Below are 16,485 nucleotides of genomic sequence, written 5' to 3'. Positions count from 1 at the left end.
TGAGACCTGATGTGTTTGACAACCACTGATGCACACACATGCACACTATGACTGCACTGCTTGAAGCTGAATCCATTCCACACTTAAGAGGAAGCCTTAGCTTGGCTGCTCCTGTCTGAATACATGTAAAAGGAGAATTCATTTTTCTTGGCAACCACTGCATCAAGTTTGACGAGGTTTGTTGCATTTAAAAGAAGAACTTGAAATCTAGTGACTGTTAGTTTCGATTTTTTATTTAGGTCATAAATTTTTTATTAAGAAATGGCAAAATAAAAAATTTTCAGAAAACTAAACTATGAAATTTAAAACTCTGTAACACAGCAATCACAAATGATATCAAAATTCTGTGAATTGAATGTAATAGTATGTCTAAATCGGACAAAATGGATGTGTTACACATGAATCTAAAAAAAGCTTAGTATTACGGAAATACAGCTTTTGCAGAACTGTTGTACACGACGTAACAAATTCACGTAACATATAAATTGACATATCGAATTTGTCCGCTTTGAATGATCTAATGAATGCCATTTACAAAACCGCGATATCTGTTCTTGATGCAGAGCTATTATCTATAAACTTCGGGTTTCTATATTTTTAGAACTTTCAAATTTTTGAAAATTCTTTTAATGAAATTGAGGCCCTAAATCGAAATTACACTTCCAACAGTCGCTAGAATTTAGCTTTCTCTCTAGAATGCAATAAATTTCATTAATATTAATCCAGGGCTTATCACGGGGAAAACGTTTTTGCGTTTTACATGTATTTCAATAGGCTGCGTCGGAGTTGGGCCCGAGCTAAAGCTTCCTCTTAACAGGACTAGAGGGGAGAGCGGGTTCCCCTGGATTTCAAAGAGAAGCATGCAATTGGAAGGGCTGATTTGGCAGATCTCAGTGACATTGTATGGCCTTCAACCACTGTACCACACTAGTGTGCTCTTGAATTGTCTGTGATACCAGATGACTGCTACATATACTTTTGGTGATGTGAAGCCACAAATGCATTTGGCACACTTTTAGAATGGGTTCAACAAAAGGTACTGCAATTAATTACTCATGGTGCTCTTGAGAAATTGAGACTTCACACCATAATTATGCAGTCAACGCCTACATAAAAAGCAAAAGGCAGAACATTAAAATTTTTTCAGTACTTCTTTAACGCTTGAGTGGTTACAACGTGGCTTTGCTAAAGATGTGCCTCTGGTGTGCAGGCTGGGCAGCTTCAGCAAGGGTGATGTACTGCCAAAAAGGGAGGAGCTGCCCCATACTGCTGATGGATACGATACCCAAGGTGAGGGATGCTACAGGAGCACTGCTTTTCCCAAGCACCTGGAAGGAACCAATGTCGCTCAGTGTCAACACAGTAAAGGTAGTGCAGCAGAATGAGACAGAAAGTGAAGTCGAGATGAGAGCAGAACTTAGACTCTACTGGTTCCTCCCTTTTCAAAGTTATATATAGTGTAGTCTTAACCACATTGAACAGTGTGAGCTCTGGTTGGCCCCAACAATCGGCCAGTCCTTGTCATGACCTACATGCTTGGTAATGCTGGTCATTGAAATGTTGTACAGCTGCCGACATTGTGCTTACTTTTGCATCTTGTGGTTGGTGTTATTGCCTTTCTTATTTTTTTTTACGTTGGTATTTGAGAGCTTGAAACTGGGTTTGCTGTTTTCGTTCCTCCTTTCCATTATGCCATCGTCATGTCGCCGCCACCCCCGTGTCAATGTGAGACCAGCTCCACATCCTCTCTTCATTTTCGCTGCACAGCAAAAGAAAAAAACTTTGCCCACCACCATCATCACGATTAAACTCTTGCCTCTGCAGCAATGTGCAGTCGGTAACTGGAAATGCTAAACAGTAAATTATCATACGATGTTCATGACCAGCAACTTGTGCAGGGTTTTGTATACCAAGCAGGCTTGTGTTGCCTGTGCGTTGTTGCGAAGTCAGCACGTCCCAAGTTCCGTGAGGTCAATCTCACCGCTGGCTACCACTGTTGCGAAGTTGGGGGTCCGTGCGGCCAAAGAAATTTCCATCGATGGTGCAGTGTCAGGTGCCGGGAGAAAGGGTCCTGAGCAATGTTTAAGAGAACGAAGAAAAAAATAGACATATTTAAAAAGGTACATGGTTGAGATTACAAAACGGCTCCAACTATCGGAGCAAACTATGGTAGTGTCTTAGCATGACTGAGTCACACTGTTTCCGCGCATCCTCCTCCCCCCACAGCCGTCTGGACCTACTTGTTATGCCGGCATCGTCATTGTTCATGGCTTCCACCAATCCGGCGTCAGGAGACCAATCCTAGCATCAGTGAGCCGATGGTATCGGTGAACTGGTTGGCCTTCTCCGAAGGGAGCCTGGTCGGAAATGCATGCACATCACTGGGCACAAACAGCGAAAGCAGGAGGAACGCACGCTGACTCCGATCCCCGGCATGGTCATGCCAGTTTGTGCGGCTGACAGTTGACAAGAAGTGTAGCCTTGCACGGACCTTTACTCCAGCACAGACAGACCAATTTGGGCTGCTGACAGGTGTGAAGAATCGTAGTGTGAAACGTGAGAACTGCATGTCTCAGGGGTGGCATTCCCCTCTCTGAAGGGCCGCCAGGCGCAACAGCACACCCGCCACCATTTGGTGCATAGGGAGGTCGAGTTGTTCGATGCAGCTCGGCCGGCTTGATGCCTGTATTGTTCGCAGCCATGGGCTGCAGCTTCTGAGAATGACAATCTTTGGCCCAAGACCTCTTGGTAGGTGGGCTCTGACTGGACTGCATAACTGCGAGGAGACAAGCTCCAAGGAGCGACCATTGTCAGCCACACATAATGCCTCAGCACTCTTGTTGCCAGACTGTACGAATTAAAAAAAAAAATCTCAAAAACCCCTTACCGAAAAGAAGACCCTGAAACACAAGGGTTACATTGATTTGGACAAGTACCCAGAAACTTCAAATTATGTGTCCTCTCAAATAGACATAAACGGGTTTACGTAATCAAGCTAAGTAATCATGAATTAGAGCTTCCTCAGGTCAGGAAGGCGAAGGGACAACTGGCCTTAATTACTTCATGTCCCTAACACTTAGCACCAGATAGCTACATGATCATTACATAACTGCAAATTGCAAAATCAACACAAGGGCAAATCATCTGAAAACCTTCTGACGTTCCTAAATTGGCTCAGAAGGCCGCACTTATTCCACTCTTCTTCTAGCGCGCTTCCTAATGACGCTAATACGATGCAGCATGATTAGAATAAATCACCAAATCCAACCAATAATAACAAAACTTCAATAAATCACCAAATCCAACCAACAATAACAAAACTTCAAAGAAAAAAATTGTGCAGATTATTCAAAACAAGTCGCAACTAAACTTACATTGAGGCTCTTTATCTTTAGCCTTCACCTCCATGTAAGAAAAGAAACTAAAACACTGACACTTTCCTTCTCCTGTCTTCAGCTGTCACGTTTGCATGGAAGTAATCAAATTAACTAAAAAAAAAATCTGCCATACTATGAGCATGAGAGACCAACGATGCCTTCTGTCTAACAAAAGTTCCTCAAACTTAAATGTTTCAAAATATTAATGTCGTAAATATTAATCTACGAAATGTGCCTCCAAAAGCACTCCTGCCAAATCAAACATAACTTATCAACTTGCGCGTGACCTTCCAAACTGTTTGCAACACTGAACCTGTCTGCCTTGCAGTTCTGCACGTGTCGTCACGTAAACTTTCCATGTCAAACTACAGAACTAACCTGAGTCGAAAAGGCTAGTAACCTAAAAAAAAAGGATTGTGGTATACCCTGCACCTTTCCAAACCTTTAGCGTGCAACTAATCTCCTGCAAAATGAATACAAAAGAACAAAACAATTTGCAATGCTTCTTCCTGATTTCTTTTTAAAGGGACACTAAAGGTTACTATTAAGTCAACGTGGACTGTTGAAATACCATCACAGAAACCTCGAAACGCTTGTTTCGTGCCAAGGAGAGGCTTATTTTAAGAGAAAATGCGTTCTGAAGCGTCCGCGTACCTCTAGCGCAGTTCAAATCGCCCGCCCTCCGATCGAGGAGTACTGACATCATGGTCTCATAGTGACGTTGCGCCATCGGTGAGTAGAACGGCGTCCGCAGACGGCGCTACGGCTTTTCTGCGCAAAACACGAACGCGCGGCCAGAAACAGAGCCAAGACAGAGCCGACAGCAGAGCGAAAGCGGGAGTATGGTGGCTAGCGGAAGGAGAAACGAATTACGTCCCACGGCACACGGAGAGTCCGTTTTCGTTAAACTATAGGCTGCGGCGAGCTCGCAGCGTGGTCTATGAGAAGCGACGAGCCTTTTCGCACTCGCAACAGGGCATAAAAATGTGCGAATCGACGCAAAACTCGGCCTAGAAACGTGCTTCGCCACAGCCAGGGCTCAATACGACCCAATTGAGCTGGCACGACCCAGATGTCGTTTCCCGCACCGCCACCAGGCGCCGCTACTATACCTCAAACTCCAGCGCAAGACGCCCAGAGGCTGGTACTTCATTCTATGACGCTAACTTCGACGCTCGTCGCAATGGACCCTGACACCGACAGATTGGCTTGCGATGGTGGGCTCAACTTCAGCGATTTGAGCACCGACGAGCGCGACCTGCTGCTGAGGGCTCGCACTGCCGGCGTCGTTGCGTACTACGACGGTGGCTTCGACACCGGCTCTCCGGAGCGGGAAAGCAACGAGGGCTTCCCACAACATCACATGGACGTGGCATTCTCGCTGCTTGTTCCAAATGAAAGCTTCGCGAGCCAGCAGAACCCTCACAGCACGACGCGATAACGAAACTACTGAAACTCCAAAGTGTGCGCGGCGCAGAGTCGAGCGCGCAGAGTCGAGCGAAAACGAAACCTTTCGAACACCCATATTACTGAAGGGTAACGTCAAAATGTTATTTTTTCTTAGAATCGAATAGACGTAGACAAGTAGCATTTTTTTCCGTCTTATAATCGAATGAAATGATATTTTTAATACGAGTAGTTGAGTATTAGTAACACAAATTGTGAGGAGTCCTTTCGTCATTGGTTTAGTACCGGAATGTCGCTGGGGGGTCTCAAATCGTGTCATGCATTTACCTCAATTTCTCGGTTACTAAAGCTCTGTTCGCGATTATATTGACGCCTTAGACGTTCTAGAACATTGCTCTACCACTTTAACTTGAGTTTCTGGTAACCTTTAGTGTCCCTTTAAAACATTAAAAAATCCCTTCAGACGAGCTCGAGAGGGCTGCGCCTTCTGGGGTTCTCACAAAGTGCGGTTGTGAAGAAGGCAAAACTCATTCATTTGCCTGACACACCTCGTAGCTACGACTTTAGAACATGAGCCTCTGTGTACTAGGAGAGGGGTACATTCACAGACACGAACGCCCATTTTCCCCTTATGTGCTAAGCAGTTGTCTTTCTCAGCCCTCGCTATTGACGAGATCTTGTAGCAGCCTGCAGGAGGCTTCCCTTTGTTCCTCAGCTTACAATGAGATGGCCTCCATGTGTTTAAGCAACGGTTGCTATGCCTAATGCAAAAAAGAAGGTGAGGCATGCAGACAGGACACAAGAGTATAGAAGACAACACGAACGCCAACTATCAACTGAAGGGAGCACTGAGGCGAAAAAAGAAAGAAGACACAACTCATCTGCTCAAGCTCAGGAATGGTATCCCCACATGTAAGTCGGGTACATGTGCCAGTCTACGTGAGAGATAACTGTTAAGGCACTTAATCTCTTCCTTATGTAAAGTAACCGAAGGCTGACTCACGCATGCACTTCCACCATTATAGATATGCCATGCCTCTACCATAAGACACGTATCTTCATTATTATGTCTGTACAATATCGCGCATTCATCTAACTCTGGCGTGCAGTTACAATCTTGGCAATGTAGGGAAAGATTAGAAGGTGATCCAGCGGTTAACGACCTTTTATGTTCCATTAGCCTCTGATTGATGCACCGTCCCATTTGCCCTACGTAGAACTGGCCACAGCTAAGGGGAATTTTATAAACCACACCCATACGACAGTCAGTAAACCTGTTGTTCTTATTGTGCTTCACTGTTGTTTCTACGTTCAGGCATTGCAACTGCTTCATAGTTGCTATGCCTGAATCTTCACGAAACTCTTTTTCGCGACGTGCTTCACGCTGACCCCCGATCTCTGCAAACTCCTAAGCTTTGCTGTCCTTTGCTCTTTCACAGTCTTTGGCTGGATCCGGACTTTTGCGTCCTTGCCTCTGTTGCCTTGGCGCTTCGCACATTTGATTCTAGACGCCTCGACAGCGTTCGCCTTTCTCCTCCTGTGCCTACGCCTTCTCTTCACCATCTGTTCCAACTTATCCAAACAGCCATAGGTGACATATTCCTGAAGGCCGGCTGTACTTGCCACCTCCTTTCAACCTAACGGATCCTCCGTTTCTTGTGTGGGAAAACTGCTGCTCTCTACTGCCTTTTCCTCGTTTCTGGCTACTAACACGTTATACTCGTGACTGCACGCAGCTGCCTCGGGAATTGTTCCTTGGTCCTCTGACTGCTGCTCAATAGGGGACACGCCTATCAGTCTCTGAGTCTCCTCTGGTGTTTTTGCCCTGAAAGCTCCCATATCAGAGAATGGTTCTCCTCGCTCTGTCAGCGTTTGCTCCGACCCATTCGAAGAGCCATAGCTGACTTACTCTTGCACGCTGGCCAAAATTGCCGCCTTCGTGCTGATTTGCTCTGCTTGAGGTGCATCGCCCTCTTTCTCCTGATGTGTGCCCTGGGAATTTGAAGTCTCCGGTTTAACATTCCTACGGACAGATTTGTTAACCTTTGGCTTCCCGGCATCACATCGCGCTCTCTTGCTTCTCTCTGTCGCTGTTGCATGCAGCTATCCTCTGCGAATTTTGCCACTCTCTCTTTTTGGCCTTCGAACTCGGCGCAAAATTCCAAACTGAAGTGTCTGAACAAAGCCTTCTTAGCCCTATTGGAGTCTCGTGCTTTCTCCTTGGACAAGCAGTTTATGAAGCATTTAGCGATACCCAATGGGATTAGTGCTGGTAATCTCTCGGTCCACAAGTCCCGGCTGACACCCTTTTTCTCACACACACTTTCGAAATCAGCGAGGAAATTAATTACATTGTTGTCTGCCTCGAAAGTGTGGAGCTGGTGTCGAGCTATCTGCCATCTGAGTATCTGACTTTCGCGCTCAAGTTCTGCCATCCTAAAAGCATGTCGTTGCTCTGCCTCCTGCTCGCGCCTCTTGTACTCTTCTGCTTCTCGCTTGTGCCTTTCTCGCCTCTCCACTGCTTTGCGCTTGCGCCTCTTGTGCCTCTCTACTTCTTCCTGCTCGTGTCTCTCGCACTCCTCTGCCTTTTGTTTTCTTTCAACAATGGTTTCCCAAGCCTCATCAGCCTCCTCAACCGTCACTTCTGCCTTCATGACGTCTAGAACTGCTGCTTTCGTTTTTGCGGAGCCGACGGAACTGCCTAATTCATCGTAAATTAGAAGTAGTTCCTGCACTTTGAATTTCTCCGTAGTGATCTCGTTTGCCTTCAAAATTCACCCTTCCTTAAGACTGAAATGCTTATTTAAAGAAGGTGAATTTTCCAAAACTGTACCCACCAGCCTCCTAGCATGATCTCCTAGCATCTGCTTTCTTGTACTAGAGATGGTTCTGGCGACATGAAGAGCAAACATTTGGCACTCGTTGGCCCGCCCTTATCGCTATCCTCAGGAGACTGCAGAATTTCTCGTTCGTCGCGCTCTTTTCTTACAACATAATTTTCCTGGCCTCACTGGCCTCCTCCCAACTCCTCTTCTCGTTATGCAAAAGCTCCAATTTCTGCCTTTCGCAGGGCCAACCGAAATGCCCATCTGCTCATGAATTTTGAGGAGTTCTTGGGTTTTTTAACTTCTCCCTGCTCACCGTGCACCCTGTGTTTTTTCCCTACTAGCAGTTTAGCCCGCGAGACACTCGATTCTTGGTCTACGAGACAAAATAACTAATAACACCAAACATCATTGCCAACTGCCTGCACTAGTAAGTCTGGTGAAAAGAGATGCAAACATGCAGCACTCACCACACCGTTGTAGTCAATGCCACCCGATCCCATAAGCTGCCAACCACTGTTGCGAAGTCAGCACGTCCCAAGTTCCGTGAAGTCAATCTCACCGCTGTTTACCACTGTTGTGAAGTCAGGGGTCCATGTGGGCAACAAAGTTTCCATCGATGGTGCAGTGCCAGGTGCCGGGAGAAAGGGTTCCAAGCAACTTTTAAGAGAATGAAGAAAAAATAGATGTATTCAGAAAGGTACATGGTTAAGATTACAAAACGGTTCCAACTATCGAAGCACACTATGCTAGTGTCTTAGCATGTCCGAGTCACGCTGTTTCCGAGCGTCCTCCTCCCCCCACAGCCATCTGGACCCGCTTCTTATGCCTGCGTCGTCATTGTTCATGGTTTCCACCAATCTAGCGTAAGGCGACAGATGGCATCGGGAGACCAATTTCGGTGAGCTGGTGGTATCACTGGGCGGATGGTATCACTAGGCCGATGGTATCGGTGAGTCGATGATATTGGTGAGCTGATAGTATTGGTGAGCCGATGGTATCGGTGAACTGGTTGCCCTTTTCCTCCAAAGGGAGCCCGGTCAGGAACACACACACATCACTGGGCACAAACAGGGAAAGTAGGGAGAACGCACACTGACTTCGATCCCAGGCGTGGTCATGCCAGTTTGTGCACGACTGACAGGTGACCAGAAGCGTAGCCTCGCACGGGCCTTCACTCCGGTGTGGACAGGTCAATTTTGGCTGCTGACAAGTGTGAAGAATCATAGTGTGAAGCGGGATAACTGCATGTCGCAGGGATGGCATTCCCCACTCTGAAAGGTTGCGGGGCGCAGCAGCATGCATCTTTGAGCAAACAGCAGGCATTGCTATAGTGGACAAAGACAACATTGTTAGCATTGCAAAGTTCTTAAGATGACATTGTCCTTTATGAGAACTTGTTACTGTTGCTGTGAAGGTCATCATAAAAGGAGGAAGGTACGTGTAAAGCACTACACTGATCAATTGGTTGCGTCTATAACGATGTCATCCTTTCAGTGGTGGATGCATACATACTTGCACTCGGTTGTGGCTGAAGAGACGCACCTCAGGGCATGTGCTACACTGGTGCTCTGAGATGACGTGTTGTGTCGCACTGCAGGGGTATTTTCAAATGAAGTCGTCCATCAATCAGTGAAGAGTGACATAGCAGGTGAAGCTGCTTCAGTTAGATCAAAAGACGAGAAGCTTGACAATAAGAAGTGGAAAAGACAGTCTAATTACACGAAGCTTCGCTTACTTCAACAATCATTGTAGAAAACTTGTGCACAATTAACACATTTTTTAACGTGCTTGCAGTAGGTTGGGCATTTTGAGAAAGAAGCAGCAGCATTGAGGTGTTAGAGAGGTTTAATTACTGAAGAAACTCTTAGTAGCTGAAACTCCAGGGAAGCAAGAGGGAAATTGCTGCATTTGTGGAGAGCATTAACTTTCTCTTGTACATTTTTCATAAAGAAAAGAGCAAGAAAGAAGGCTACAACTCTTACAGGCTGATCTGATAACAAATGAGGCTAATAGCACATGGTCAGTTGCCTATCTTTTAGATGTTGGATTGCGGAACATTTTGACGAGACACGCAGAAACACACCACAGAGTGCTCTTTGTTGTCTTTGTTGTTAAGCACATTGCTTAGGTACCATTGCACTGTGTGGTTAAAGCAGCCGACAATGTTGAAAGTACATTTTGGAACATAATGGTAGCACAAGGCAGGTCACAGTGTTGTTACAATTCCATTCTCTGCTAACTATGAAAAGCAGGACTTGAATTTCCTAATTGTAGGTGTTGTATTTGTGTAGCATGAACTGCTAATCAACTCAAGCTAAGAAATGTGGGTTGGCGGTATATGCATCTTTTATTAGGTATATCCTGTCCATCATAATGACATGTTGTTACATGAGTACTACGTATAGCCACCATCAGACTTAACTCGAGTATGAAGGCACATGTGTGGCAGCTTAATTATATCAAACATGGGCTGTAGGGAGGGAACAGTTAGTATTGGGAAGGAAGATTGATTAGGCTAGCACACTTGAGGCACCCCAACCAGAAATCTCCAACACTCTCCGCAGGAGAAGCAAGAACATGCTTAAAATGTTTTCAGGTTAAGTATTAGCATGGCTGTACACCCATGTGTAAAAGTATAAAATCACTTATTTATGCATGAATACTTTGTTTAGTGCAAAACGACAGGCACAAGAAAAACGACCAGGACAAGGCGCTACTCTCAACTGACATCATTTTATTGCGTCACTTCTTTATAGACCGCTCAAACCAGAGGAACATGCGCAGTGAGCACCATGCGGTGGAGCCACCAACATCCGATCCTAAGAGCGCACTCATGCGACAGAATCCAAAAAACCAAATTCAGTGCTGTACAAGGTTAAGGAAGGCACACTAATGCACTGTGACCCCAATGACTGAATGAAAAATGCTTCCGATAACTCTCGGGCGGTGGTGTCGCGGCTCTTTTTCAAAATCGGGGTATCACGAAACATGGGTTTGCACTTGCATGTTTTACAATGCTGAGCCAAATGGGAACCTGTGCCTCTTGGTATGGATCGCTCATGTTCTCTAAGGCGCTCGTTAACACAGCGGCCTGACTGCCCTACATACACTTTGCCACATGACAAGGGAATCTTATAAACCACACCGACGCTGCAATCTACAAACTTCACGTGGTTCTTTTCACAATCAGGTTTTTTACTTGTTTCAGAAATACGGCTGCACAACATTGACAGTTTCTGAGGAGCGGAAAACACTACTGGAATTTTGTATCTAGTGGCGACATTCTTTAGATTGTGAGCCACTCTGTCGTCTTTCTTGTGCCTGTCGTTTTGCGCTAAACAAAGTATTCATGGATTCGCACCAACTAGCCCGCCAACGCATTGTGCTGAACTTATTTGTGCCTTCAACTGCATTTGTGTGCCATTGCTAGTTACGTGCAGGGTAATGTCAGTTCTGAGTAGTGTGCTAAAGGGATGCTCTGACAAGGACTTTTCTTGGTGGAGCATAAAATGCGGCTTTACCACATCCCAGAACATTGTCTCATTGGAATACCCTTGGGAATTCATCTGTGTGCACAGGTGTCCTGCTGGTGCAGCGGTGCCTGATCGTGCGGCGAGATGAGAAGGGCTATGGCCTAACTGTATCAGGCGATAATCCCGTTTTTGTGCAGTCCGTCAAACCAGGTGGGCCCCCTTTTTGCTTACTTGTACAACTGCCAACAGGTCTTGCCAGACAGTGCTCCATGTGTTAGTAGTTGCACTTGACTGATGAGTTGACTTAATCACTTGTCAGATAGCATGTGCATGCATGCCTAAGAGTGTGCAAACACCTCGCTTTCCAAATGTTTCCCTGCACTCGTGAGTCGCCGGTGCCGCACTTTCATTGGTGGTCGTCAGCGTAGCGAGGCAGAAGCGCTAATTGAACATTGCCTATTCAGTGATGCAGCAGGTGAATCGAACACTCGGAAAGCGAGATGCTTGTGCGATCTCACCTCTGCTTCTCATTACAGCGTTGTCTTTTAACTCATCACTTTACCTGTCATTAGCTTTACCTGTCACTTGGCCCTCGTGCCAATAAACACTATATATCATCATCAGCTTTACCTGTAATGAGCTAGACTATGAGACTACCATGTTAATAAATTCCATGAATTAAATTTTCTGTTTGTCTCAAGCTATCTTTTTTTACATGTTTCTCTGCTTATTTTCGGACAGCTGTCTGTTTCCTGGTCCGGCTTCATTTGGTCACTGTTGTCTGAACAAAACTTAAAGGAAAAATAGTTTGATGCAGATACATGACAGCTGCATTTTCTGTCAGAAATTTAACAATAAATAATAAATTTTTGACTAACCAATAATTATTATTCAACTGGGTCATTATGCAGCTGCATCATAGCTTTGCCCTTGATGTAATTATGTAGTGTTTCATCAAGCATACCCTGGGACCTCTTACTAGAGCTCCTATATGATAGCATTTAACTTTATGCTCATTGTCTTATATATTCAGAGGTGGTGGACAGGTGATAGCTTGGCTATGAACTGACACAGACCTAGCCAATTATTTGTGGGCATAACAGATCTAATAGTAGCTTTTTGCATTTTGCATTAGTGCCTGCCACTGCTCACCAGATCAAGACCACATTTTCGTTGAACAACTGCATAACAGTATTGAAAGTGCTATCCAACAATTTTCCACGAATAACAGTTACATTTTTGGTGACTCTAATCTGCTGGATATCAATTGGTCCCAGCTGTCTTCTACCAATCGAAGTTCGGCCGAGTTCGTTAACTTGGCATTAGATCTTAACCTATTTCAGGTAGTGTGTGAACCCACAGCAAGCTCGAAAGTCCTCGGTCTGTTATTGACTAATGTTCCCGAAACAGTTGACCCTATTTCTTGTTTGGGAGGTTTCAGTGACCATAAGTTACTGCATTTACAAGTTAACATTCCGTTGCCATTTGCAGGCGTAGCTGTCAAACAAATCCATGATTATAATAAGGCTAACTATGTTGATATGAACACTGATCTAACTACGTTTTATAGTGATACATCCCTACCCTTTTTTCCTGTCGTTCAGTTAATGAAAACTGGGTGCTCTTTAAAGACAGCGTTAGTTGATAAGTACATTACCTTAATTACAATAACTAATGATAAGTCTAAACCATGGTTTAACAAGCATCTTCTTACTTTATGTAACCAAAAAAAAACTGCTGTGTAAATGAGCTAAAAATTCGAGCTGTCCTTGTGCATGGGCTCATTACAAAGATTACGTAAAGAATTACTGTGCCGAAGTAATCTCAGCTAAAAACAAGTATTACTTACATGATCTATGTTCCCTTCATAAGGTAGACCTGAAAAAGTTTTGGCGAATTATTTTGTCCTGATTGTCTCACCCACAACGTGATTGTCCTTAATTGTGACCAGGCAGCAATGTCCAGTCAACAATCTGGGTTCGAGTTTAACAGATTCTTTACATCAGTCATGTTGAAGATCATTCCTGAGTGCCCATTCTTCCCGATATCGATTTTCAGTCTATGGTGCCAGCATCATAAACTGCCTATACCAGCATAGTGCAGGATGTAGAAGTGATAGGTAGGGTAAAGTGCAGTGATCATAGGTTAGTGAAGGCTAGCATTCACCTCAATTTGAAGAGAGAAACAGTATAATTGATCAAGAAGAAACAAGTCGACTTAGAGGCAGTAAGGGTAAAAGCAGACAAATTTAGGCTGGTACTTGCAAACAAATTTGCAGCCTTAGAACAGAGAGATGATGATGATGACATAGAGCTAATGAATGAAACTGTAACAAAGCTGACTTCAGAGGCAGCAACTGAAGTGGGATGCTAGGCACCAAGGCAACCAGTAGGCAAGCTCTCCCAAATAACAAAGGACCTAATAAAGGAACAACAAAGAATGAAAGTGTCCAACTCAAGAGATAAGATAGAATTCGCGGAACTGTCGAAACTGATCAACAAGGCAAAGATAAGGGTTACCCGAAACTATAACGTTAGAAAGACTGAAGAAGCCATAAAAAATGGACGCAGCCTGAAATCAGTGAGAAAGAAACTTGGCATAGGACAAACCAAGATGTATGCACTGGAAGATAAGCAGGGTAATATCATCAGCAATATCGAAGGTATAATAAATGCTGTGGAAGAATCCTATACTGACCTTTACAGTACCCAGAGTAGTCAGGATACCTCCATTAGAAACAGTGATGAACAGGATACAGAAACTCCTATAACTAGCGATGAGGCCGGAAGGGCCTTACGAGACATGAAACGAGGAAGAGCGGCAGGAGAAGATGAAATAACAGTCCATTTAATCAAAGATAGAGGAGACATAATGGTTGAAAAACTGGCGGCTCTTTATATGAAATGTCTATCAACTGCAAGGGTCCCAGAAAACTGGAAAAATACGAACTTTATACTAATCCACTAAAAGGGATACATTAAAGAACTGAAAATTATAGGCCTATTAGCTTACTCCCAGTATTATATAAAATATTTACCAAAATAATCTCAAATAGGATAAGGGCAACATTGGACTTTAGTCAATCAAGGGAACAGGCGGGTTTAGGAAGGGGTTCTCTACAATGGATGACATCCGTGTCATTAATTAGGTTATCGAGAAATCTGCAGAGTACAATAAGCCTCTCTATATGGCTTTCATAGACTACGAAAAAGCATTCGATTCAGTAAAGATACCAGCAGTCATAGAGGCATTGTGTAATCAAGGAGTACAGACCGCTTACGTAAATACCTTAGAAAATACATACAGAGATTCCACAGCCACCTGAATTCTTCACAAGTAGGAAGATACCTATAAAGAAAGGGGTCAGACAAGGAGACACAATCTCTTCATAGCTATTCACTGTGTGCTTGGAAGAAATATTCAAGCTATTAAACTGGGAAGGTTTGGGAGTAAGGATCGGCGGTGAATACCTCAGCAACCTTCGGTTTGCCGATGACATTGTTCTATTCAGCAGCACTGCAAACGAGCTACAACAAATGATTGAGGACCTTAACAGAGAGTGTGTAAGAGTGAGGCTGAAGATTAATATGCAGAAGTACAAAGATAATGATGAATAACCGGGCAAGGGACAAGAATTCAGGATCGCCAGTCAGCCTCTAGAGACTCTGTAGGAGTACGTTTACCTAGGTCAACTAATTACAGGAAACCTTGACCATGAGAAGGAAATTCACAGAAGAATAAAAATGGGTTGGATTGCATATGGCAAAAACCGTGAGCTCCTGACTGGAAGCTTACCGTTATCATTGAAAAGGAAAGTATACAATCAGTGCATTTTACCGGTGCTGACATATGGGGCAGGGACTTGGAGACTGACAAAGAAACTTGAGAACAAATTAAGGACTGCGAAAAGAGTGATGGAACGAAGAATGCTAGGCATAACTTTAAAAGACAGAAAGAGAGCGGTTTGGGTCAGAGAGCAAATTGGTATAGCCAATATTATGATATTAATGAACATTAAGAGAAAAAAAATGGAGCTGTGCAGGTTATGTAATGGGCAGGTTAGATAATCGTTGGACCATTAGGGTTACAGAATGGGTACCAAGAGTATGGAAGTGCAGTAGAGGATGACAGAAGACTAGGGGGTGCGACGAAATTGGGGAAATTTGCAGGTGCTTCGGCTGGCGCAGGACGGGGGTAATTGGAGATCGCGGGAGAGGCCTTTGTCGTGTAGTGGACATAATATAAGCTGATGATGATGGTGTCAGGCACATTAACATTACAGCAGAAGGGATAGCAAAACTAATCTCAAATCTCAGTATCATTCTCCACAGACATGGATAACATCAATTCCAAAATACTAAAGAATACATTGTCCATCTCTAGCCAAATTGTGTGCATCATTTTCATGCAATCAGTATCATTAAGACTGCTCACGAGCGACTTGAAGGTCGGCAAAATAGTTCCCGTGCTCAAAAGTGGTAACAAGAATTAGTCGAAAAATTACCAACCTATCTAACTAACCTGCATCTGTGGCAAATTGCTGAAACAGTCTAACAACTTCTTCTATAATAATCAGCATGGGTTTAGAAAATCATTTTTGTGCGATACAGCTATTGGAATTTACATCCAACGTGCATTTTAACAAGGATTGTTTGTATCTGATTGTTTGATTGTTGTAACTGTTTGTATATTTCTAGACCACTCTAAAGCATCCGATTGTGTTGTTCACTCTCGGCTCATTTCAATATTATCTGCTCTTAACTTGGCTCACAAATGCCATCTTCACTTCGAACTTTTTTGACATTTCATAGGCACTTAACAGTAATAAATTCCCCTTCTTCTCTTCTTGATTTGACTTCTGGCATGCCACAAGGCAGTGTTTTGGGTCCACTGCTTTTTCTAATTTACAATAATGACTTACCCTCTAACATTTCCTCCTGCATGCAACTATTTGCCGACAATCGCATTACATATAGAGCTGATCAGCTGTATCGCATATAGAGCTGATACGTAAAGTCCTGATGACCACAGCTGCCTTCAGTATGATTCCATTCCTGGTGTTGTAATTGGCTAATGACCCTCAACTTGTCAAAGTGCGAAATAGTTTTTCTCATAAACTGTCAAATTCAAACTTTTACTACTCAATAAACAGCTCAGCAGTGGCTTGGGCGCAGTCATATATTATATAATAAGTACTTGAGTTTGAATCTCACAACTGATGTTTTATGGAAAACCAATATCATTAGCGTATGTGCAAAGGCGTCACAAACACTAGGGTTATTTATGTCAAAACCTACATCACTCACTCCTAGCACATGCAAATTAGCTTATGTAACCTTCGTTCATCTGCTGGTTGAATTTGCCTCGTCGATCTGGTCATCTCATCAAGATTAGCTCATT

The 16,485-nt window shown here is 43.9% G+C and overlaps 1 protein-coding gene across 8 annotated transcripts in view; it reads left to right on the top strand.

Annotated features, from left to right (window-relative positions):
- LOC142582219 (rho guanine nucleotide exchange factor 11-like) overlaps positions 1-16,485 on the top strand; it is a 249,425-nt gene that overhangs the window by 15,430 nt on the left and 217,510 nt on the right. For all 8 annotated transcript variants that reach the window (XM_075691662.1, XM_075691658.1, XM_075691656.1 and 5 more), the window contains 2 exons: positions 1,211-1,290; positions 11,191-11,295. In XM_075691662.1, coding sequence (XP_075547777.1) covers positions 1,211-1,290; positions 11,191-11,295 — 185 coding nt within the window. The remainder of the gene's footprint in view (positions 1-1,210; positions 1,291-11,190; positions 11,296-16,485) is intronic.

This window comes from Dermacentor variabilis, chromosome 5 (assembly GCF_050947875.1).
Source record: "Dermacentor variabilis isolate Ectoservices chromosome 5, ASM5094787v1, whole genome shotgun sequence".
In the NCBI taxonomy this organism is placed as follows: Eukaryota; Metazoa; Arthropoda; class Arachnida; order Ixodida; family Ixodidae; genus Dermacentor; species Dermacentor variabilis.
This window is presented reverse-complemented; position numbering and strand designations above follow the sequence as displayed.